The sequence below is a fragment of the Canis lupus genome, chromosome 22, assembly GCF_003254725.2.
Source record: "Canis lupus dingo isolate Sandy chromosome 22, ASM325472v2, whole genome shotgun sequence".
Lineage (NCBI taxonomy): Eukaryota > Metazoa > Chordata > Mammalia > Carnivora > Canidae > Canis > Canis lupus.
This window is the reverse complement of record NC_064264.1, coordinates 96,688-122,226: the sequence shown is the minus strand read 5'-3', so window position 1 is coordinate 122,226 and position 25,539 is coordinate 96,688. Positions and strand designations below refer to the sequence as shown.

General features: G+C 51.3%; 1 protein-coding gene and 1 long non-coding RNA gene across 7 annotated transcripts in view; one reads left to right on the top strand and one right to left on the bottom strand.

Moving 5' to 3' along the window:
- Positions 1–25,539, bottom strand: part of ATP7B (ATPase copper transporting beta) — a 66,476-nt gene that overhangs the window by 15,676 nt on the left and 25,261 nt on the right. For 4 of the 5 annotated variants that reach the window (XM_035704314.2, XM_025478422.3, XM_025478413.2 and 1 more), the window contains 9 exons: positions 20,226–21,456; positions 13,756–14,013; positions 11,397–11,560; positions 9,907–10,068; positions 8,952–9,028; positions 7,487–7,661; positions 6,235–6,468; positions 5,422–5,513; positions 40–167 (listed from right to left, as the gene is read on the bottom strand). In XM_035704314.2, the coding sequence (XP_035560207.1) occupies positions 40–167; positions 5,422–5,513; positions 6,235–6,468; positions 7,487–7,661; positions 8,952–9,028; positions 9,907–10,068; positions 11,397–11,560; positions 13,756–14,013; positions 20,226–21,411 (2,476 nt within the window). In that variant the 5' untranslated portion in view covers positions 21,412–21,456. The remainder of the gene's footprint in view (positions 1–39; positions 168–5,421; positions 5,514–6,234; positions 6,469–7,486; positions 7,662–8,951; positions 9,029–9,906; positions 10,069–11,396; positions 11,561–13,755; positions 14,014–20,225; positions 21,457–25,539) is intronic. The other variant, XM_049099389.1, reaches the window with a different exon arrangement.
- LOC118351884 (uncharacterized) lies at positions 11,557–15,065 on the top strand. 2 transcript variants are annotated; one of them, XR_007404982.1, is made up of 3 exons: positions 11,557–11,856; positions 12,128–12,389; positions 14,073–15,065. It is a non-coding gene; the product is annotated as an uncharacterized LOC118351884 (long non-coding RNA). The 2 variants fall into 2 exon arrangements; XR_004808070.2 differs by having other exon boundaries at positions 11,557–11,744; positions 14,073–15,063.

The window sequence follows — 25,539 nt, the reverse complement described above, 5'->3', positions numbered from 1 at the left end:
GATACCCCCCCGGAAGGAATGCGACACACGCCGCCTCACCTGTGATGAGGGACTCGTCCGCCATCGTATTGCCCTCCAGGACTTTCCCATCCACTGGGAACTTTCCCCCGGGGACCACCTTGATGACATCGCCCCGCTGCACCAGCTCCATGGGTACCTGCTCCTCTCTGCAACAAATACCACTTGAGTTACACACACGGCCGCAAACTGCAGCTCGACCCTCTTGGTCGGCCACCCAGCTGGGCTCTAGACGAAGTGTGGGACTGGTGACACGCTCTGCACTTCACACTGGGCAGCGGTACCCGGCTCATCTGTTCACGTTCAGGTTGAGTCAGTGTTTAGTGTACGGCTACTAGAGGGCAGGCGCCACACTGGGCCCTGAGACTGCAGCGGTGAGGACGACAGCGAGTCCCCGGCCTCGGGAACGAACGCTGCTTCTGCAGAAGCAACAGGTGACACACAAGACAGTCCCAGGTATTAAATGTTGTGATGCAAATAACGTACTAAAGGGCTTCTTTGGGGGTCGGGGGAGAGGGATTGCCTGGAAGATGAACTGAGACCTGGATGTCAAGAGGGGCCAGGATACAGGGCTAGGTCACACTTGCAGAGAAAAGAAAACCAAAAAGAAGGTTTAAACAGAAAAACTGGGGGGTCGGGGGGGATGCTGGCAAGAGGCCCAAAGGGTTGGGGTTGGCTGCGTGGGGGAAAGGTGACTCAGGGGCTGGTGGAGCCAGCAGCTGGCCAGCTGGGCAGGGTGAGCACATGAGGCCAGGAGGCAGCAGCCCAGGTGCTTCCCCAGGGTGCTGAGTGGGGACCAGAGGGGCTGCATGGGAGGCTGTGGGCCAGATGGGACGTGCGGGCCGCAGTGTGTGTGCTCCGGGTGCCAGGGGCTTGGCCCGGGACAGACGGATGCACGGTGGGGCTGAGGAGAAGGGCGGGCTGGTGGCACAGCCCACAAAGGTCACCAGGGGACCGCCACAGGGCCATGGCCGCCGCCGCACGCAGTACCCCCGGCCTTTGAATGACATGGCTTTGACCATGCGGGTTCCGTACAGGCCGGTTTGCCAGAAATAAATACAGTGCCCTAAATACGTTGTCTCTTCCTTCTGATTTTCTCTGGCTTACTGTATTCTAAGATTACAGTATCTACGGACACACAAAATAGGTGTCATTCAGCTGTTTATGTCAGCGGCACGGCTTCCAGCCAACAGCAGCTTACCAGCCGTTAGGTTTTGGGGGTTGCAGGTGCACCTGGATTCCGACTCTGCCGGGTGAGTGCCCCCACCCCCACCGCTGTCCAAGGGTCACCTGTGTATCACAGGGCAGAGAAGCCAGCACGGGCTACCCCGCACGCTCCCTTCATTCTAGAGACGACATTCAAACAGCACAAGGACTTCCAGTAAGCTGCCTACCGAGGTGCTGAGGGAAACGTTTACAGAGTGCATGCTGTGCACAGCTTTACATTTGTTTTTCTCACTGAATCTTCCAAAGTATATGAGGTAAGCAATATGCACTCCATTTGGGCAAAAACCTGCAGATTTCTTAGAAAGGAGCAAGACTGGACCTACATGCCCATTTCCTTACATGTCACTTGGTATAAGTCTCTAAAACTTGGCAACCAATGGGGCGCCTGGGGGCTCAGTCGGCGGAGCGTCTGCCTTCGGCTCAGGTCGTGACCTCGGGGTCCTGGGATCCAGCCCCTCCCGGGGCTCCCTGCTCACGAGTCCGCTTCTCCCTCTCCCTCTGCCTCTGAGAGCTCTCTGCCTCTTGCTTTCTCTCAGACAAATACATAAAATCTTTTAAAAAATATCTTAAAAGACAAACAAAAAACTGGGAATCAAATGTGCAGACATATTTACATCAAAAATTTTTTTAAAAATCGTGCAGAAGCATCTTCTGTAAAATGAGGATTCAAGAGCCGTCCGCACCCACAGTCCAGCTCCGCACCCCATGCTGTATGGCTGTGAGCACACGGCTGCAGCTATGCGTAGGGTGACAGGCTTGGTGCCACGTGTGCCACGGTGTACCCAGGGACGGGGCCACAGCAAGAGCAGAGCGGACACGGCCCTGCCCCAGGAGCGGAGTCCTGTTCAGGGCACTGGTGACTCCCAGGCAGTGGTGCCATCCCGGCCAAATCCTTCCTACGATGATCCTGTTCCAGGGTTAACTGAGATGATGCGTGTTCGGCACTCAGCACAGCGCTGCCTCGCAGTGAGTGCTCAGCCAGGGTCATGGCTCGTACTGCTGCCACCTGCCGGGCCTCTGTGCAGCCGTGCGGCCCGGGGCTGGAGTTCCAGCAGGACAAAGTGGCACCTTCCTCTCGGAGGCTCACAGCTCAGGCGCCACGAGCGCAGTGGCCACGACACAACGAACAGGGTAGGAAAGGGAGAGCCTTTAAAAGGAAAAGGCGTGGTGCCCTGAAGTCTCGGGTCCGGGGGGCGGACACCAGGGACTGTGCTGGGGCTAGGCAGGCGGCACGAGGGCAGGAGCAGGAGTCTCTGCTGCCTGCTGCTGCTCCTTAAAGGGCTCGGGGGTGGAGACGCCCAGGCCCGGCACCTCCGAGGCCCGTGTCCATGACCCGGAGACGGTGCCTGTCAGCCCAGGTCCTCACTTGGCAAGACAGGCCGTGCCAGGGGGGCGCCTGGTCACTTGCGGTGGGACTAAGGGCAGAACCTCCTCCCTGCTGTAACTCAGCTGCTGGGTTAGAGGCTCACTTCCATGCGACTGAAGGGGACCCCATTGGACATGGGTGCCTTTCTGAGAAAACCTTTGTGGTGCTACTCCCTGACTAATCTAACTTTGAATTTCCCCTTTGATCGGATGGACCATATTTTTCTGAGTCTAGGCAGCTTAACTTAAGGTAAACAGAGCTTTATGGGGGTGGAGGTGGCTCCCTCTGGGGAATTCCCAGCATTTCTTCTTCAGAAGCTTGTATGGGGCGCCCAGGAGGCTCAGTGGCTGAGCGGCTGCCTTGGGCTCAGTGACCCTGGGTACCGGGATCAAGTCCCACATTGGGTCCCCGCAGGGAGCCTGCTTCTCCCTCGGCCTGTGTCTCTCTCTCTGTGTCTCTCATGAATAAACAAATAAAATCTTCAAAATAAAAAAACCTGAAGCCTGTATCTCCCCAAAACGCCCTGTTGTGGGGACACACTGTGCCCTTCCTAGCGCTTCTGCTTCAAGAGCTGCTGCCAGTGGCCTATCCACCACACCCGTCTCCTGCCTCCCCTCCCTCCTCAGCTAACACAAAGGAGAAAGATAAAGCTGAGAAGAGAACAGCCACTAGCCTAGGTGAAATCTGTAATTGTTTTCCCCACAACCACAGAAGACTTCAATGCAGGAGACTGGGGACCAGCTCACACAGCCCGTGAATGTCAAGCACAAACACGGTGACGTCTTTAACGTTTCATGGTCATTTCAGTCATTCAACTGGTAATCTGAGCACCTGCCACCTGGGTGTCCCCAGGCAGGCAGAGCAAAGGCTTCCAGAGGACGGGGCCCCCAAGCGGAGCCCTCAAGGACAGGCAGCCAGGCAAAGGGGAAGAAGAAAGGTACGGGGCAGACTGGAGAGGCTCCCCTGGGAGCTGCCAGTGGGGTGTGGCCAGGACAAGACAGCGGGATGATGGCAGCACGAGGGCTGAGTCCAAGAGGCAGGCTGGGGCAGATGGCGAGACTCACATGCACACTGGGGACACAGACTTCATCCTGAGGACAGCTGGGAATTGCTGCAGGGTTTCCAGCTACAGAGGAATATGATCCTATCTGTGCTTCCAAGAGATCACTGGCTTGAACGTGGGAAAATATTTAGAAAGAGACCAGGCTGGAAGCAGGTGGCCAATGCAGACCCCATTGCAATGCCGCAGGGGACAGAGCGGTGGCAACAGGAAGGGGCAGTGGATGGGGGCAACCAGAGGTAACCAGCGCCAGGCTGGTCACAGATGCCCCATTGCCCAAGACTTGGGATAGAAAGAAAGGACAGGTGTTCCTGGCAGAGGGACAGAGGGAGGGACAGGCCCAAGTCTCAGTGAACGGAGACAGCTGAGGTGAGACACTCTGTTGGCCCTCCAAAGGCGCCACAGGCCAGCCTACACTAGCAGAAGCCCGACGGCCAGGCCCCAGCACACCTCCCGTTACAGAAGGTCAAGCTCCTCGGCAGGGTGGTGTATGGCCCTGGCTCTGGGAGAGCAGAGTGTGGCCACGGGCCTGTCACCGCCCACAGCCTGGAGCACACGGTCCAGGAAGGGAGGATGGGAACCATCACCCGGTCGGGCAGACAGTAACTGTGCCTCGCAGGCCTCAACTGACGCGCTCCGAGCACACGGCCTGCCCGCGGCAAGGCCAGAATGAACCCTGGTATTCTGGGCCCTCGCTCAGAGAATGGTGCCACCACGTGATGATGGTGGTAGTGGGGCCCATAGTATGTCCACAGCCAAACACTAATCGCCCTCTTTGGAAAAGAACTGAGCTGTGACTGGGGTAGCCCCATTGTCCTTGGGCATTTCCAGCAGCTCTGCCTTCCGGCAAAGATGCACGTCTCCTCCTACTTGAATCGACAGAGCAGCCCCTGTGGCTGTGGCCAGTACTCTCAGAAGCACTTTGAAATGAAAGGCAGCGAGGAAACCATGGCTTTGGTCCCAGTCTGGACATTTCTGGATCTCAGAAACCCTCATGTCATTAATTTATAAGGGAGTGTGTAAGTCTTAATTTGTGCAAACGTCCCTATTGCTAAATACACCTTCCAAGTCAGAATGTGGAAGGGTCATGAGCACAGACCCCGGAACCAGGAGCCTGGGTCGTATCCCTTTCAACACCTGCATGACCTCGCGCCAGTTGCTTAGCTTTTTTGATAATCAGTTTCCTGATCTGCAGAATATGGCTAATAACAGTCCTTTCCTCCTAAAGTTTGTTTTCAATTGGATTTAACACGAAGAGGCTAAATAGTGTCTGGCAGACAGTAAATGCTATAAAAGTTCCAGCAATAGCGATAATAATCATTATCATTTTTAATATCTGCCAACCTTAGGGAGAAGAAAAAACACTTCTCCCATTTGCATTCTTTGGCCAGTGGAAGCCCCACCTCCCAGCCTGTGCAAATCCTCCAGATCCTGCAACGAAGGTCCAGCGCGCAGTCCGTGCTCTTTGAGGCCTCCCCTGACCACCTCCAGCCCTCCCCTCTGCATTCTGGGGACACTGCTCACCCATCCCTCTCCTCTGTCATTTAGAGCACACACGCCACGCCGAAGTCCTGCACATATTGTCGTCTGTAGACGCCTCATTAGTTACCTGGCTCCAGAGGGTGGATCTGACCCCTGCATGCCTTTGCCCATCCCCACAAGGTGTAACAGCATGAATGTGGTCAAGTCTTGAGGTGTATTACACAGATTAACATAAACTGGTCAACAACTCTGGATGACGAGAACCCACCTGAGGATCAAGTTGTCCTCGCCAAGGGTCACAACGGTGGCTTCCGTGGCTTGGAGAGACATGAGTTTGGCAAGGGCTTCTGAGGTTTTGCTCTAGGAAATAACCAGGATGGAGAACAAGAGCTTTCATACGCTGACCCATGCAAAAGCAGACCAACACTCGCCAGGCTGGCGTCACGGAGGCTGGAGTTCTAGGAAGCCCCTGCAGAAAGAGGCTGACCCCTTAACACAGCCACGGCCATGTCCAAGGGCTCCTCCGGCACGGAGGATGGAGATGCTATGCACTGCCATCCACGCTCAGCCACGTCATTGCCACGCTAAATGCACAACGCCACAAAGTTCTAGGAATCACATTTCAGCTGACAAAATAAAACCAGTTTGCCTATTACTTTTTTTAAGGTTCAGTCTAATTTTTTTTAGAGCCTGAGTCCTATTCTTTGATAGAATAGGTCAAAATGTGGGTATAATGCAAGGTGTTAAAAATGGCAGGTCCCTAGAAGATGGAAATGTGGATTTTTAGACTAATAAGTCAATTCCATACAAAGAGGTGGTGTGAACGCTGGCCTGAAACCCAGGGTTCTTTCTATTACACAATGCGCCTCAACAAAGGTTTCAATAATTAACCAGATTAGCTGGGATTTCAGGAGTAGCAACCAGTGGGGAGATTAGTGATCAGAACACCTAATTATACATAGGCTTCACATTTCTTTAAGTCCTTCTCTAGCCTGCTCTAAACAAGCTCTAAACAAGGTGTTCGGGTGAATGAAGGTCTCTATTACCAAGGAAACGGTTTTTCACCCGAAGCCGCAGTTACCTTTGCTATGTGTTCCAGCCACCGCCCCAGGGCAATGAACACAAAGAGCATGGGGGGGGTGTCGAAGAAGGTCACAGGGCTCCTCTCCGCCCTCTCAGCCACGGCCACCACCAGGATGACGAGCGAGTAGGTGTAGGCGATGCTCGTGGCCAGCACGATGAGCACGTCCATGTTGGCTGCCCTGTGCCTCAGAGACCTGTAGGCCTGGACGTAGAAGTACCACCCGCCAAGGAGCTGGAAGACAGGTGGAGAGAGCACAGCTCCACAAGGGTGCCCAGCAGTCCCACGAGCAATTAGAGACCCAGAGGCCCCTCACGGCTGCAAACGCCTGGATGGTATTTTCTCCTCGGTGAGGCTCACACAGGAAATGTGTTTCCCGATGCACAGGACCAGTGACCACAGGAACGGGGTCCTGCAGGACCTTTAAAACTCAGAGCACATAACCTGAATGTCCATCAACAAAGAAGGTGGCAATGGGGACACAAACCATGGTTGATTTATCCTGTGAGCAGTGCGATCTAGTCCTGAAAAGTAACGTGCTAGATCTATGAACCGCTGGCATGAAAAATGCCCTGTAATGCACAGTTAAGTGAAAAAGCCAGTTAGAAATCAATTTATCTGGTATGATCTCATTCCAGTTAAAAAATAAAAAGTCTAGGTGTCCGTATTATGTGAGCACATACACACACACACACACGCACACACACAAACAAGTGTGTATTTTCTCTGCATAGATGAAGGTCTGTAACATGCACGTCCAGCTAGTAATAATACGAAGGTAATCCTGGGGAACAGGGTATGATTCCAGTGAAAGGATATCTTCCCCTTTGCTTTCTATTTCAGCATGGTTTGAACTGTCGACAATAAATATACACCACATTTGTAATTAAAAAGAAAATACAGGAAAAAGCAAATCCAGCCTACAAATAACTGCCCTCAGATAAACTAAACATTCTAAAGTTAAGTCCAGAGTTTTATCTTTTACCCTAAAACAGAGGGAGAAACACAGCTAGCTCCTGACTATCAGCCCTAGAGTGGCGGTCCCATGGTGCTTGCTGCTCCCGGGAGTTTGATCACCGACAGCCCTCTGTGAACGTGACGGTGACACCAGATCCCTTGACGCCCACCCCCTCCGCCCCCCGCCAGTCTTAAGACAGGAAAGAAAGCCCCTGTGGGGCAGCTGCGATAAAGCCAGGCTGGAGGGCTGTGTCTGGCCTGAGAGGGCAGAGGTTTGCCTCTTTCTGATACGCACCTGGACAAAGGTACACAGGATGAAGAAGATGAGATTCAGAATGGACAGTCCTGGAATGACGTTGTGGTCCAGGACCATGGACTCGTGGGGCGTGCTGCTGGGCACCAACATGTAGATCATCAGACCCATCACAGGGATGCCGAACACCAGGCTGCACAGAAAAGACTTCTTCCACCTGCAGAGCAAAGCAGTGACCCCGACCTCTTAGGTATCCCTCACCTTTCTGGGACAGACAAGCAGGGGTGTGAAATGAAGGGAAGGTCCTCTCCTGACACCAGCCACCTGAGAGATCGCCCACAGGTTTAATGTCGTAGGGACCCGCAGACAGCCCGCCTGCCTGAGGCTGACCCCCTGCCTCCTGTCTGGGGGGGGGGGAGGCAACCGAGGCCCAGGGCAGAGCTCCGCCCCAAAGAGGTTGAACATCTGGGTCCACAGGAACACCTACAGCTCTTTTTTCAAAATAAAATCTTTGGGATCCCAGGAAAAACAAAAGCAAAACTGTATTAGCCTGAACTTCCTTTGACACCTGTGATTTTTGAACTATTACTTAACACAGTGTGAGGACTGGAAAGCCGTCTTGATGAACCGCAAGGTTTGAAGTGGGGCTGACGGGTGACAACTGTGGTCTCGTGTCAGCGTCTGCGGGAACCCCACCGCGCGTCGTGGAAGCTCTAGCACGCCTCCACTGGGGTCTGCAAGACGCAGTCTTCCACTCCCGGGAGGGCCCGGGGCCCCGAGGATCAGCCCCTCGCTAGCTTCCCAGAGTGCCCCTCCAGTCAGTCCCGGCCTGCTCCAGGCAGGCTGACCGGAGCAACACAGGGGTCCCCGAGGGCCACCCGCCTCCATGCCCCAGAACACCCTCTCTGCACCCCTGCCCAGCCTCCCAGGCCCAGGTCACGGGCCCTGCTGGCGTTTTCCCGGGCGCTCCGAGCCCACGGGATCCGCTGCCCACCTACGGGCCCTCCAAGGCAGGGATGGGCTGCCATTGGTCCCCCGCACCTGGCAGAGTGCTGGGCTGATGCTGGCGCCCTGCTGTGTGCTGAACCCCTGCAACAATGAACGAGCTCAGGCCTCCTGCTTCCTAGGCCAACGGCCGTGGTTCCTACCCTCAGAGCCACCTCTAGACCCCATTCAAGGAAAGGCCACTCTCTTCCTCCCAACTCCAGTTGGACCCCGGCCAGAGGTGGCCATTTCCATGAAAATCAGCGGAGATGAAATGAAATTAGAAATTTAGTTCCTGTCATACTAACTGCTCAGTAGCTGGCGGCCACTGTACTGAGCAGTGCGGGCCTAGAGCACTGCTGACATCGCAGGAGACGCGGAGGGCTGGCTCACGGGGGCAGCACAGATGTCTCCCAAGTGGAGGGTGCCGCAGGACGCCCACGAGCACGGAGCCCGTCAGGCCCAGTGAGGGGGACACCCACAGGAGCCCCGTGTGTCTCTCGGTCTCTTCTGTTCTACCTACTGCTTTATTTCCACCTTGTGGTCCAAGTGATGCGCGCTGGGGTTTCTCTGGGCCGGGGAAGCATGAAAGCCGATTTCCTTATTATTTAAAAAGAAAGAAGTGAGAAACAGGGGGAAAGCACTTGGTTAAAACATGCGTTGGCAGAGAGCATTTTACATCTTTTGAAATTAGCAAGTTAATCAAAAACTGCCTCAAAAGACTGTATTGGTTTCTTGGCAATGGCTTCTGCACCCAAATCACACTGCAAACCCTGTCAGAGGTCCAGCCCCATCTGCACTCAGGGACGGCGCCGTCCCCAAGGGGATGGCCTCACATGGCGACTCCCGTTTGTTCTGAGGGCAAAGGTGGCAGGTTCTGGGAGAGACTTCAACATGCCCCGAGGCTCATCGATGGCTTTGGCGGGCCCGACCCACTGAAATCCCCACGCGCACCCGTCACCTCACCGTGCCCTCACGCAGACCTCACATGGGGAGAGCAGTGTCCGCCACAGAGCATGGCGGGGAGCAGAGGCCAGAGCCTGTGGCAACTCCTCTGATTTTCCAACCGAGAAACAACTGGACTCTCCCATGAGGAAGCCGGCCTAGCAGAGGGGTTAGACTCAGGGTAACCCACTACCTGCATCCTTTGGTCTGTGGATACTTGGTACAGACCTAAATAATGTTTATAATGACAATCAACTGATTAAAGCCCATGTGCCAGCTGTCTGGCTGGTACTGAGGTTTCCCAGGGAATACCTGCAATCAAAACAATAATATCCCTCTCTTACCCATTCACTGATTTTCACCTCAGATTGTCTGATATTTTCTTTTAATTTTTTGGCTAGCTATATTTTCTTGTTTTTCTACAACAATTCTAAATCACCGTTTTTAAAAAGGTGGGCTATCTCTTAAACTGAAGCACAGCGGACACACGGTGTCACATTCCTTTGTGCAATGCTTTCTGATGAATGACTTACCTCAATAACTTTGACAATATCTCGCGGACCGATGATTTCAGGATCGAACTTCACGTGGGCTTTGCTGGTGGCGAGGGCCACAGAGGCATAGGTGATGCCGGCCATCCTCGTGAGTTTGGACTCTATGTTGTGAACACAGGACGCGCAGGTCATCCCCGTGATCTGCCGCACAGGAGGACAAGATCACTACTCACCCAGGGTTGAGAGGATCCGTCAAGGCACACGGGGTTGGGCTGAGGCAGCCAGAGCCCTTCCTCCTTCTTCGGCACCGTTCCCACGGCTCTGGACCCCCACCTGCAGAGCCCGCGTGCAAGGTTTTCACCCAGGATGCTCCCCCAGTGGCTGCGGGCACGTAAACAGTGGTTCTTCCCCAACTCAGGGGCAAGAGACGTAGCCGGTCACTAAGCAGATGGCAGCAGACCGGCTCCTGACTTCCAGCTCTGACAGTGATGGGCTTTCGTAAGCCAGGCCGTGCATCCCGATGTGAGAAAAGGGGTTTGAGGTGAGACAGGCCATCCCTGCGATGTAGTAGCAGCCAGACAAGTCACTCTTCTGGGCATCAGGGATCGACATTTCTCAGATACTCATTTAACAGACGTAAAATGTCTACACTGTCTGAACACGTGATGATGATACAACTGTTGATACTGCTTCGTTTCACAAAAAGAACACTATTTTCACCCTTCCCAGTAATATTCACAGTGTAGGTCTCCCCCGTGGTCTGCAGGCAGAGGCGGCTGGGGACTGGGGGTCTCAGTGAGGGCCCCGCTCCTGCCCAAGGGGTGCCCGGGGCTGTGGCCCGTCCAGAGCAAGGGATGCTCCTGGTCGAGAGCTCAGGGTGCTACTCGTGCCCTTAGTCCTCTTTCTTCCAGTATTTACTAACCACCCACAGCAGCGACTAACAGTAAGGAAGACCCTCCTCAGTGCAGCAGCATCACTCAGTTCCTTGTGGGTTTTTCCTAAGTCTCCCTCTATTTGCACGCAAAGAGCTTTAAAACACAAGTGCTGGGAAATGCTAGCCTACGCACCGCTGCAAAGATTTGCTGTCCTGTACGGGGTAAGGGCGACGGACTGCAAGCTGGAACGCCCGGCACCACCACCTCCCCACCACACTGGCACTGAGCTGAGTGTGTGAGGCCCGGGCTACCACGCCGACTACCCCCCACAGCCCGAGATACCACTGGCAGTCTGGCCTCCCTCTGGGCTTTCTAGAATGTGTTCATACTCAACGCTCTCAAACCCAGGCTCTGGACACTGACGTTTCCTCTTCCCCCTACACTCCTGCCATTTGCCGCCTCCTCCTCCCCACAGACCTTGACTGTGATGTGACTGAATGGGTCATTGTTGTTGGCTTCAAAGGGAAGCAACCCCCCCACCCCTGACACACACACACACACACAGGACATCTGCACAATGGGAGGCATCTCCCGGGTGGCCACCGTGGAGGCTGTGGCCTGTGGCCCCGGCTGGCGCCCAGCTGCCACACTTACGATCAGCTCCAGGTCGCCTTCAGAGCCCGCGTAGTCTTCCAGCACCGTCGCCTCAAAGCCTAGGTCCTGGATGAGCTGAGCGATCTCCAGTGGCTGGATGACGTCTGGGTGATACTTCACCTCTGCCTTTCCGGCCATCAGGGCAACCAGCACCGAGACGACGCCTGGAACCACGGGGCCCAGTTAGAACAGCGCAGGCAAGGCCTCTGGGGCGCATCCAACATAACCTAACAAAGACAAACATCGGCCCCAGAAGCCTCCCGATCAGGAGTTCTCAAACTTGACTGCACATGAGGATCACAGGGGGAGCTTTTACCACTCCCCATGCTTGGCCCTAACCTCACACCAGTTAAGTCAGAACCCTCAGAGTGGGCGTCAGGCATCTTTTTTTCTAAGCTCGCCCAGAGAGACTGGCCACGTGCGAGAACCAGCGTTCCAAAACAGTGCTTCCCAGAGTCTGGTGGGCCGTGTTCGATGACAGATTCTGGTTTGGTCGGTGTGGGGTGGGTCTGAGGTTCCGCAGGTGCCCCCAGCACCCAGGCCATGCCCGTGCTGCCGGCCGGGGGTCCTGAGGCAGGCTCCAGAGGACACTGAGGATGCGCCCATCTCACAGCCAGCTCACAACTACTGGCTCCTCAGCTAGACGTTTTGCTTCAGACACGCTTCATACACAGAAAACAAGTCTTTCGAAAGTAGTGTTCCTTACCCTTTCACTCTCTAATCCCTTTCAGAAGTGGAAGAGAAATCCTGGACTACAGACCATCAGCTCCAACCGACAACAGTTTGGCTTACAACTTTTTGACTTTCTGATGGTGCGAAAGTACAGCTTCAGGAGAAACGGACTCCAAACTTTGGGTGTGGGCCTTCTCCGGGGCTGGCGCGCTGCTGCACGGGGCTCCGTGGCGATGCCAGGCAGCAGCTCAGGGCCTCGGCTCCCGCCCGGCTATGCCATCCTGAGGGTGAACGACTGATGCACATTCTGACACAGTTCAGGTCGGTTTGGCCAAGCTCTGATGTTTGGTAGGTCCGGGGCATTAAATGCATTTTGACTTACAATATTTTCAACGTATGATGGGTTTATTGGCACTTGACACTATTGTAAGTCGGATGAGATCTGGATCTTGCTAGCACTAGTGTGTGAGTTTGAGGGGGAAGGGAAGACTCATTCACGTGAAAGAAATGTGCTTTAGAAAGGAGGTCATACTGGGTAAAAATGAAGGATTCAAGTCAGGAAAAGAAGCAGAGGCATCAGGAGAGCCAGCCCATGGGTGAGGAAGCATGCCTCAATTTGCCAACAGCCGTTTGGGAGCTCCAGGACACTATGAAGCACGGGGAATGAGGGGCTGGGAGTGTGTCCCCGATTCAGGGCTGGCCGCGCAGGCCAAGCAGCCTGAGCAGAGAGATACATGAAAAGAGAGAAGGTGACTCCGGTGGCAAGGTAGTCATGGTTAAGATATTTTCCAAACAAAAAACAGATAAAATTTTTGCTGCATTTTCAGGTTTAAGAGATAGTACTGGAAATATAGTTTAGAGGATAAAACTGTGGCATGTCTGCAACACTCTGTGGTTCACAGGCGCAAAGGACGGGGCATTTAAAACGGCCACTTCTGGGCCCCTGGGTGGCTCGGTCAGCGAGGCGTCTGCCTTCAGCTCAGGTCAGGCTCCTCAGCCTCTATGCTCAGTGGGGAGTCTGCTTCTCCCTCTCCCTCTGCTGCTCCTCCTGTTCATGCTCTCTCGCTTGCTCACTCTCCAAAATAAATAAATAAAATCTTAAAAAATAATTAAATTGCCACTTCTTTTTTTTAAATTCTTTTTTTTTTTTAAGATTTTATTTATTCATAGAGACAGAGAGAGAGAGAGAGAGAGAGAGAGAGAGAGGCAGAGACATAGGCAAAGGGAGAAGCAGGCTCTGTGCAGGGAACCTGATGTGGGACTCGATCCGGGATCTCCAGGATCACACCCCAGGCTGGAGGCAGCGCTAAACCACTGCCCTAAATTGCCACTTCTCCACAAACTGCAGGCTATGTAGTCTGGTGACAGTGCGAGGCTGATGGACAGGGCTGGAGGGAAACTAGAGATGACCCCCAGGACCGGCTGGAGGGGGAAGCTACCCACAGAATGTGCTGGGACGTTCACCTGCCCTTCCCATCACTAACTCACTCTGATACCTTCTATCTTAAACTAAACAATTCCTAAAGAGCAGAACGCCAGGTGCCCGAGAACACTGACAAACACCTTCGCTATGGCATTGTGGACTTGCTGCCAGGGTATCAGGGCTGCTGATTACGCAGGGCGAGCACGGTGCCCACCCTGCTGCCTGCAGTGTCTCCCCAGTCTAACAGGGGTGCACAGCTCTCACCTGCTTCTTTCTGCAGCTTTCTCTCTATGTTGGACACACAGGATGCACAGGTCATGCCTGTGATCTGTAAAAAACACTTCTGTGCTGTCACAGAGGTAGAGGCTGGTGGGGACCTGGACGGGCGGCCAGGGCTGTGGTTTCCAGGGAGCCCCTCAGTGTGGGGAGCCCCTTCCTGCACAGACACAGGTACGCCGGCTGTGGTGTGCGCCGAGGAATTCCCCGCACTGTGGTTTCCAACATGGTTGCTGTAACCGTTTTCTAGGATAAAATATAAGAAATCATTCAGATTCAAAGAACAAATGACTTTTTTACAACAGGAGGTTGAAGCCTGACAGTACTGGTGACAGCTCCCGACGAGGCTACACTGGGGCGGGTGCTCCCATCACGCCCTCCCCCCAACCAGAGGCAGAGGCACACAGTCGCAGACATACGAAAAGATGCCAATACTCAAGAATGGAACCTTCCAGTTGAATGAGTGCTCTAATTAGATGATGACAACAAGAAGAACTCAACAGGCCCTCTGCTAGCATATGGATGATCTCCTTGAAACAGCTCTCTGCGGTTCACAGGACTATCATCTCCATCTTACAGATTAAGAAATGAGTTAAAGAAATTTAAAAATGTGCCCACGACCCCAGGTAGTAAGCAATAAAGCTAGCTTCCAAACCAGGCCTCTTTACCCCCAGGATCTGTGCCTTTAACCAGTAAGTATCCCATTCTTGTCAGCAGAGGTTCGCTCTCTCTCTACGAGAATCAAAGGGACCCAAAACGCATCTCCTGAGTTGTTCACCTTTCCCTCGTTGTGTGGCTGAGTCCGGTCTGTGTTCTGGACCCAGATCCTTGTCAGGGGTCCACACTGCACCTACCTGCCCCGGGCCGTGCTCTGCATCTGCACTCATGCCCCACAGTGGCTCTTTTGATAGAACAAGTCCTGAATGTTAACTGAGGCCCAATGTAGCGACCAACTAAACCAACTTTAACGGTTAGTAGTTCTGTGCTCCGGGAGCAGATCTGTCCGCCTGAACACTGAAAATATTCATACTGCTTTCTTCTAGAAGCTGTTACTTTAGTAAACCTCCACATTGGGCCTCTGATATACCGCAACCTAACTTAGGGTGGCTAAGAGGTCAGAGTGAAGGTTAATCTTTTTTTCCATTTGGATATCCAGCTGATCCAGCCCATAAACTGAAAAGACCATCCTCTCCCCTGCTGAGTTCTGGGGATGAGGGCGCAGATGCCATTGGGGGCCGTGTTCTGCCCACCACATATGTACCTACACATATAACCAATCACCCAGATCTGGAATGTTTTCATCACTCCAGAAAGTCAAAGTCACACAATTTTGATGACAGAAAGTACTTTTAAGAGTATACGAAAGAAAAAAAAAAAGAGTATATACAAAAGGTAATTATATAATTTAACAATAAACTCTCACTACTTGAAAATCCACAGCTGCAGAAGACAGGAGTTGGCAGTAACGTGTACCGACAATAGGCCAGGACTTTAAAGTTCTTCTAAATAAATCTCATGTCCTAGGCATCCTGGGATGTTTTGCTCATTTTCTGAAAGGTGCTTAAAGACTATTGCTACTCATTCTGAGTCCAGCTGATTGCCGTGCAGCACCTTCAGTGAAGACCCTCCACCACTCCGGCCTTACGGGACCCCTCTACCTCTTGCTACAGAGCCCACACTTCACCCACCAGCACAGGTATATGCTCCTGGACGCTGGCATTGCTCCAGATGACTCTGCCCTTTGGATCTTAAATTCATAAAAGCTGTATTGTGGCCACACCTCTCCACATTCTATCTCTTGCACCCTTTGATCCCTCCCATACCCATCAACCTGCACTGTACCTGTCCAACCCTCCTGCACCTGTTCAATCCCCTCACCTGTTTTCTGGGTTCACCTGCCCTTCTATCCAAATATCGTGGTCCACAATTTTAATAATATTTCTACTATTACAGAGAATTTCCTACCCCCTACTAACCTGTAATTTGCACTCTGCCATTCTCCCACATTGGGATCTAACTCACCTAAATTCTGGGTTTCAAGAGATTACTAAAGAAAATTGAAATGAACCAACAAAACCCAAACAAGATCATACTACTGAGTCCTTTTTCTTTACCAATCTACACTAATACTATGGGTGGGCATGTAAATTGATTTCGTTTTCTGGAAGTCTACTGGACAACATTATCAAAAACAGTACCTCTAGTTGCTTGACACTTAGTAGAGGCATAACAGATATTTCTAAAGTTTATATTCTGTGACCCCCCAGTAATTATGCTTTCAGGTATTTATCATAAGGAAATAACTAAGTCTGTGCATAAAATGTAGCATCAGATATGTCCATCAGTATTACTTATAATCACATGAACACAAAGTACATGAGAACAGTCTAAGGGGAAACTGATTGACTAAGTCATGGTGTATCCATATGACAGATGCTACGCAGCCATGAAGCGTGGTGTTGCAGACCTCTGGACGGAGCGGTAAGCATGGTATAATACACTGTAGGGTGAAAGAGGCAACCAAACCACCACATATAACACAAATCTATGTTATTCCTAAATATAAATAGTATATGCTTTGGGAAAAGTCCAGAAGAGTATATGTGAAATGAAGTGCACTATGTGGGTACCGGGGGAAGATGCACCCTGCATTGTAGACAGGCAGGATAACAAATACAAGACCCTGAGGTGAGAACAAGCCCGACAGGAGGGCTGGAAAGGTGTTAGACAGGCAGGGAGTCAGGGAGGGGGCTTCTAGATGACCCTGAGGAAGGCTTCAGTGCATCAACAGAGTAACAGGACCACTGCGAATGCTGGGCAGGGAACAGACTGGAAGCCTGAAAGGCAAGAAAACAGCAGGGAGACTAGTTCAGAGCCTCTTCCAGAATCCAGGACACACATGATGGTGGCTTGTACCAGGTGCTGGCCTGTCTGCCCTCATCGCCCATTACCTCTACTCAAGTTCCACCCAAGCGACACTGTTCCCAGGATGTGGCAGGGACTCCCGCCAGGGTGCGTCTGCTGTGTCTCCTCCGTCTTATCTGGTGCAGTCCTGCCCTTTTCTGCCCGCTGAGATCCTATCCATTCTGAAGTCTTACCCAAGTCCAGCTCAAAGTCACCTCTACCACCAAGTCTTTGGGGCCCCACACCCAGATGCTGGTTTTCTCCTCATCTTCTGAATCCCAAGAGCGCTCCACCCACACTCTCCCTGTCACATGTATTCCAACCTGCCTTGGGTGAGGGGTCTCTGATCTGCTTCCCTGTTAGAGTGTGAACCGCACGTGGCCAGGTCCTGGATGGCCTCTGAGCCCTCGGGGCAGCCAGCACAGTGCCTGGGACCAAGAAGACCCTCAACACAGGTGGGAGGAGGGAGCAGAGCCCCCAGAGTGACACTACCCATTTATTTACAAGGATGGGGGAACATGGTACACATGGCAGATGACTTGTCTTCACAGTGTATTCACAGATTCACTCATGTGTTCATTCGTTCATTCAAAAAATACTCACCGTGCAAACAAATGCAGAGCTGATTTCTAGAAAAAAAAACCAGGTCTAGGTTTATTTTTAGCTGTCAAATAAGCTGGACTTCAATGCCTGCCACTTGCCTACACGCTGTCGCATGGTTCCCTTCCCTCTCCCTTCCCTCTTATCAAAGGGGCTGATCCTGCAAAACCACTTTTCCCAGGCTCCCTTGGTAACTGGTTGCTGGTTAAATCTGGCAATGGGAGGTCACAAGTGGGGTACAGGGTACAACAGGACAGCAAGAGAGAGCCGGTGGCGTCTCCCATCTGTCTGCCGGGGCCCGGCTCCTGCTGCGGCCTCACCTATCGGCCCTAGGGCTGCTGGCTCGAGCCAGGCCACCTTGGCCCCTGGGCTCCTGTGGTGCCCTCCACCCTCAGACCCTCCTGCCCAGGGTGCCAGCTTCTGCCAGCAGTAACCTCTCGGTTTCCTTTCCCTTCACTGTTTGGTTGTTCAGCTCCCTCTAACATCCCTCAGTAGTTCCCTGGATTAAACCCCACCACCAAGCACCCCCCACCCCCACCCCGCGAGCCTGCTTGCCACAGTCTTGTCTTTTCCTTTCCCTCCCTTCATAAATCCCTACTGTGTGCTGGGTGCTGCTGGGCCGGAGGAGAAGCTGATCCCACGGTGTGAAGACTGTTTCAAGGAGCTCCTCTTCCTGGTTGAACCAGAATGACCAATCGAATATAAATAATGCCTTTTAGCATTTAAGTGGCTTTAAAGATAGTCACCAGCACACTTACAGTTTATCCTATATATTTTTTAATGATTTTATTTATGTATTCATGAGAGACCCAGAGAGAGGCAGAGACACAGGCAGAGGAAGAAGCAGGCTCCCTGCGGGGAGCCCAACGCGGGACTCGATCCTGGGACCCCGGGGTCACAACGTGAGCCAAAGGCAGATGCTCAACCCCTGAGCCCCCCGGGTGCCCCTAGTTTATCCTAAACTTTAAGATCACCAGATGAAATACAAAACAGCCAGCTAAATTTAAACTTCAGATAAACAACAAATAACTTCTTATTATAAGTATATTCCAAATATTGCATGGGACACACTTAAACTAAAACGGTATTCACTGTTTACCTAAAACTCAAATCTAATCAGGTGTCTACATTTTTATTTGCTAAATCTGGTACATTAAACACCCCTTGGGCTAAAAACATAATTCTCATCATTCGGGCCAATAAAAATCACTGTCCTTTTCCTTCTAGATTTAGTCAAATCCAATTATTCTGGATTATGCAGCTCAATGCAAATTTCTTTTTACTGCCAACAACCTGACTGTAGTTGAAAGACTTGAAACCACGCACAAACACAGTAGACGATGACTCTACTACATTTCCTACCTTTTACGTACAGGATCTACTGTTCCCTTGTGTTTTCCTTATTGATTTTTGTTTAAAAATAAACTCCTTCCTGAAACTTGGTACAAAAGACAGAGCAGAGAACGGGGCCAAGTCAGTGCACGTGACGGACCCACGCCCTCTACGGGGTGTGTGCAGGGAAGCACAGGCCGCAGCCTCGGGAGGCCCACCACCAGCTGGCCGAGCGCTGACGAGGGTCCCCGCCCACACGTCCCCACTAGTGCTGGGCGGCCACGGGCCACAGCACCCTGGTTCCCCCGTGCCCTGGGATCTGAGCCGCCCACACAGCTGTCCGCCACGTCCGACGCCCCTCGTCACCTCCAGGCTCTCTGCACACTGCACGTCCTCTGTACCCATCACCTCCTCCACCTCCTCCATCCCTCCTGGGCTGCGTGTATCCTGCGCCCTCCCAGCCCCCCCTTGACTTCTAGGCTGCCCGGGTGGTGCTCTGGGGAAGTCTCCTCCTCCAGACACCCTTCCTTCCTCACCAGCGCCTTCAGGGCCCTCCCTCTGCCCTTCCCCGGTCACACCCCCTTTCTGTCCTCTGTCCCTCCCATGGCTACCACCCGAAACTGCACTTCCAGCCCCCCTTCCCCGGAATTCAGCTCCAGACCCAGCTGCCCAGCACCTGTGGCCACAGGCCCTCCCTCTCTTCCACAGCCGCCCCATCACCCCCTCGTCTGGACCAAGCTCCTGAAGGTCGTTCCAATGCCTCTCTTGCTCCCCAGCCACAGGCATCCCTCCCCCGCCTCCATCCCCGCTGCACTGCTCAGGTGTCAGCTCACCTGTGCTGCCTCTGGAGAGATGCTTCCTTGCATTTATTTATTTGTTTTTGTTTTTGTTTTTGTTTTTGTTTTTGTTTTTGCTTCCTCGCATTTAGAGGCCGAGCTGAGCTCAACAGGCTGGCCCATGCGGAGCAGCCACCCGCTGACCCACCCGCTGACTGGCCTGTCTCGCCACCTTCCCAGGTCCTCACCCCTGGGCTGCTCTTGGCCACCCCAGCCCACTGAGCGGCCTCCCGGCCTCCCCATCCCCGTCCCCTGCCCTCACAGGCTCACGTGGGACGTGTCCTGCTCACGGGCCCCGGCACAGGGCAGAGACACACGCCTCTCCCCACGGCTGTCAAGGAGGCCAAGGAAATCATCACGGAATCCCCATTAATTCCCACTTTCAACAGAATGGGCTCCAGGTGGTGAGACTAAGGTTCTATTTTTCTGGTTTTGTTCGGCAGAGAAATCTGAGAATGTGATGACGGTTCCTCTGGAGAGAGAAGATCCTGACAGTCCCACAGGGCTCTTTTTGAAAAAGAACACAGAATCGAGAGTTCTCTTCAGTTAAAAAAAATAACAACAACAAAGAATTTAGCAATGTAGTCCCAGCCCCATGAGAGGCAAAATCTACATACCAGAAAGTTCTCTTTCTCCCACCCGGACACATTCAACACACAGGGAAACGCTGCGGGACTTGGCCAACCCGACAGGCGAGCAGCTGGGGTGGCTCCCCTGTGCCACCCTGCAGGCACTCTGCCGTAAGGCCCAAGGAGAGAGGAGAAGACCCGGGGTGCCACTACATACCAGAGAGGACTGAAGTCTCAAATCCCATCTCCTCGACGGCAGCTCGGAGTTCTTCCGGGCCAATTATAGAGGGATCATAGAGAACCACTGCGGTCCCTTCAGCCAGAGAGACAGATATTTGCTGCACCCCTTCCCTCTGGGAGATCAGGCCTTCGATCGACTGGACGCAGGATGCACAGGTCATGCCCACAATGGCGAGCATCACAGTATCGCACCTGCCCGGTGCCGGGGTTCTTGGGGCGGGGGCGGGGGCGGCACATGCCGAAAACCTGTTACCTGTCTCACTTCCTGCTGCTGCGGCAGGAAGAGAAACTTTAAAGTTCCCTGGTGGGAGAGCTTCAATGGCCCTCTGCAGGGCCCCTGCGGTGACACAAGAAGGGTCGTACTGTACTTGGGCCGTTCTGTTCTCCAAGGACACTTGCACATTCTGAACCCCGGGGAGTTGGCCTATATTCTCTTCAATGTTCAGGACACAAGACTGACAGTGCATTCCGTCGACTCTCAGCTGCAGGGTAACCACATGGCTCCCTTGATGGCCCAAGGTCTCAGAGTTATTGAGATTCTGGTTATCAGAAGTCAAAGGCATCTTTGGGTTGGTCCTCTGTAACCGCCCAATATCAATGGGTCCCAGGCTTACGGGTGCCACTCTGTTCTTGATGACAGCTTCAAACCCCATGTCGTTTACATGGTCCCTGAGGTCCTGGGGTTGAATAAGATAAGGCTGGTAAGTGATGACTGCCTCCTGGGTGCTGAGGGAGACCCGGACTCTTGCTACCCCTTGCAGCTTTCCGAGCTTGCCTTCGATGGAGCTGACACAGGACTGGCAGGTCATGCCCTCCACCCGAAGTCTGACCACAGCCTCGAGGCCAGGCGAGGACCTCGAGGGCCAGGAGGCAGCCTTTCCTTCTGCAACGCTGGCCTCGAAGCCCATGTCCTCAATGTGACGGCAAACCTGCGGCAGGCTCAGAATGGACGGCATGTACTTCACAGTTGCATTGCCTTGTTCCAGGGAAATCTTAATGCTCACGATGCCTTTCAAACTGGAGATCCTGCCCTCGATAGACCTTACACATGACTGGCAGGTCATACCCAGAATGCTGATGGTGCTGGTGGCCGTCTGAGGAGGGCACACACTGTCCAGGCCACCTTCGTAGCCAACATTGTCAAAGGCAAAGCTCTGCTTCATCACTGGTTCCCAGGCACGAGTGGGCAAAGAAAGTTTAGACAGGATCTAAAAGGAAAAGAAATGCCATTTTTTTAATCCTTGAAACTAAATATTTGCTTAAATATCCTGGCTGGTCTGGCACTGAGAAAATGGACAACAATGCCACTGTGTCAAAACGTCCTGAGAGTTTATGGTCAGAAAATGCAGGGAAAGAAAGCTATAAACATGTTATTGGCCAAATGAAGTGGTTCTGATGGGTTTCTTTCGGCTCGAACAGTCTGCAGCTGTGAACCCAGATGTCAACTGCCCACCTTGGCAAGACGTGTTTCCTAACCTAGACAATGCGGAGGTCTCTCTAGGGAAGGAAGAGAGCGTGATGCGGCTCACGCACACAGAACGAGCACAACAGCACCTCTGCTGCGACCTGCAATCTCCCTGCAGAACTTGGTGCTTGAACTCTGGGGATCCTGCTGCAGTGCACGTATGGAGAACGGCAAGCACCTGGATTCTGTCTCTCCAGGGGTGCTGTCCTCTCATTCTCTTAGCAGGGGTTAAATTTAACAACCACTGGGCAGGTGTTCCAAATGCAGACCTCTGGGCCCTGTGGGGTCAGACCACATGCTTGTGATAAAAGGTCTGGAAGTGTGTTTGGTGAGCCAGGGGAAATGAGCACAGAGTGGCTGAAACCAAGAGGGGCAGGAGCGGGAAAGCCCGAGGAACCTCCGAGGCCTGCCTCCATGGAGTGTCACTGCCCGCACCCCCCTCCCCCACTCCCAGAAGTCCGAGACAGGGCTTCCAGAAATTAAATGGATGCATTTTCTTAATGTACCGGAGTACAAGCATGATTTCCTGGCTTCTGTCTTCCCATCATCATGTGGCTTCAGCCATTCTATGAACAAAACCCAATCTTCCTTTCACAGGGTCCCAGCCTCCCCACACTCCTGAGTACATATAGTTTTTATACTGGTACTATTACATGCTCTGAAATTCCGGAACAGGCCTTTCTATACAGCACATGATCAAAAAGCATGTCATCGTCTGTGCTTTCACAATCCTTACATCTCCACATGAATCTGTTACGTGGATTGATCCATATCCCAGGGTATAAAACAACTTCAGCTTTTGAGCAGCTCAGCAAAATGAAAGTTTAAATGATTTTTAAAACTGACTATAAATGTTCATTTATACATCTGCAAAGGAAATCCTAAACTTGTCCGGGATTAATAATTATAAAGAATTGTTTTTTTTTTTTAAGATTTTATTTATTTATTCATGAGAGACACACAGAGAGAGAGAGAGAGAGAGAGAGAGAGAGAGAGAGGCAGAGACACAGGCAGAGGGAGCAGCAGGCTCCATGCAGGGAGCCCGACCTGGGACTCGATCCCCGGTCTCCAGGATCAGGCCCTGGGCTGAAGGCGGCGCTAAACTGCTGGGCCACTGGGGCTGCCTTAAAGAATGGTTTTAAACTATATTCACTATGGTATTTCCTAAAATAGTAGAGAAAAATGGAAATAATTAAGTAATTCATGGGATAGCAACTCAAAAAAGCATTAAATAAATATACTGAAACTACCTGTGGTATAAATATGGAAATGCAGTATCTGATAAGGATAACACAGCACAAGAGTATTAAAGGACAATTGGGAGAAATGGAATCTGGAACCTATATATCAAGAGATATTTCAGAGAGCTCAGAGATGAAGATGTAAAAAGCAAAAGAGTAATAGTACTACAAGAAAACACAGGAAAATACCCATTATAATCTCAGGCAGGGGAAAATCTAAATATGAAAAAAGAAACAGAAAATTAAAAATATTCAAAAGCTACAGAAGACTGATAAATCTAACCACAATTAGAGAAAACATTGCTATGACCAAAGAAAAAGATAAATGAGAAATGGTGGGGGAGAAAAGATTTTACTTTGTATTGAGAGCTCATTTCCTTAAAATATAAAGAGCTCCTTCTAGGAAGAAAAAGGCCAACAATCAAACAGAAAAAAAGGCAGTCCATCAAAAAGGAAATGCAAATGCCTTTTCAAAAGACACAGAAACAACAGAAAGGCAGGAATGTGACATTCCAACAGCCCTGAAGTACTACTGGGGCTGGCACCGTCAGCCCATTCCCTAGAGGGGGTGGGGGTGTAACCTCTCAGGAGGCCAACCTGGCAATGCACATTAAAATGACAGATCCAACTATTCTTTGACCCAGCAACTCCATCACTAAGAATTTACTCAATAAATATATTTGTACATGTATAAAAGCAAGCATGCAGCAAGGGTATTAAATACTGCAAAGAACTGGAAACATAAATGTCCCTCAATAAGAGGTTGATTAATTCAATTACTACACAGCTATACAAAGAACAAATATCCAGCTCTTTAAAAAGGAATGAGGTAACTCTATATATACTGAAATAGATTATCAAATATATCAGCCAGTGAAAAAAAGCAGGACACAGAATACAGGGTGAATGCAGTGTTTCAGTTTTCTGTTGCTGCATGCAAACCAAATCTAGTGGCTCAGAAGACCGCTCACAGCATTTCAATTTGGACACTGCTCAGCAGGGAAAGCTGGTCTCTGCTGTGGCACAATGGGGCTGGAGGAGCCACTTCCACGAAGATGGCTTGTGCGTCACATGGCTGGCAAATTGATGCTGGCTACTGACTGGAAGCCGTGGGCAGGGACCTCAGTTCTCTTCCATGAAGCCTCTCCACGTGGCTAGGTCGGGTACCTCACAGTAGCTGGTTTCTGGGTTCTGAGAGTGAGTGTCCCAATAGTGAGCATTCCCAGAGAACAAGTCCCAATGCATTAGCACTTACCAAGCCTCTGTGTGCATCACACTTGCTAACTCACCTTTAGCCATAGCCAGTCACATGGCCAAGACCAGCCAATCCGGGAGAGAATTATTTAAGGGCTTAAATACAAGGAGGCAGAGTCTATTAGGAAGGCCACCAAAGTCGGTCTATCATAGCATGCTAGCACTATTTGTAAGAAAAAGAATATTATCCACATAGCTGATTGCATATGCACGGACTATCTCTCAGAGAATAGGTAAGAAACCGGTATGGAGAAAAAAAAAAACAGGAACCGGTATGGAGATTGAGGAGTATCTGGAGCTGAGGCACAGGAGTAGGAAGAGTTACTTTTTAGTGTCTGACCTATTGTATAATGTACATGCATGACCAAATGCTAAAAAATAATCAGTTTAAAAATGAAAATAACGAGTATAAAGGAGATCTAGAACAGCGACTTGATTGTAACTGGTATTAAATACTTGTTTAATTGAAAAAGATGAAAGAAAAACTAAGATATTCGAGAATGCTCACTTTAATATAGGATCTTAATAAGCAGAACTGCCTCCTTAAAACCAGACACAACCCCCAATCACCAAGTCTGTTGGCAAAACAAATCCTTAATGATTTACTATCCAGCTTATTTTGCTTGGTCCTAGGTGGGTCTAGCTAAAACTCACCAAACTCCAAGCCACAATGCTAGCTCTTAATCCCGGGATTAAGGATTCTATGCTCCTGCCAAAAAGGTTTGCAGAAGCACTGGAAGCTATTTGTTTGTAGCAAACAATACTCAGAGGTCCCCCTTCTAGACAGGCAGGTTTCTAAAAGACAAGTAGTTACGAAAGATAAAGCTTTGCATGCAACACAACTTCATGAAACACCAGAATCTTTGTTGGTTTATTTGCAACGTCATAACAGTTGCTGGATATGTGAATAGTCTTTAAGTATATACACAAGGTGTGTGTGTTCCATTCTTCAACTAAGAGGATCTTTGGGGGAAAAAACTCTAATTAGTTCAAACAAACCAACAGGTTGAGGTTTAAGGGCTCATCAAGCAATCATGGATATTTGAGAGGGGGTCCAGAGAAGAACTGTATTTAGGGAAAATCTTAGGGAACCCCAGTGTTGCCTAATTCTCACAAAATTGTGTACTTCTTGAGAACAGATGTCTGGGACTTCTTTGGCAAGCCAAACAGGTTGGGGAAGAACTTTTGCTAGGTTTTGAATTTTTTTATTTTTTTATTTTTTAGGTTTTGAATTTTTAACAAACTATTAGTACAGTGGCTATCAGGATTAGAAGGGTCTGGCAACACAGGTAGTGGGAGGAATTCTACAGAGGAGAATCCAAACATGAATT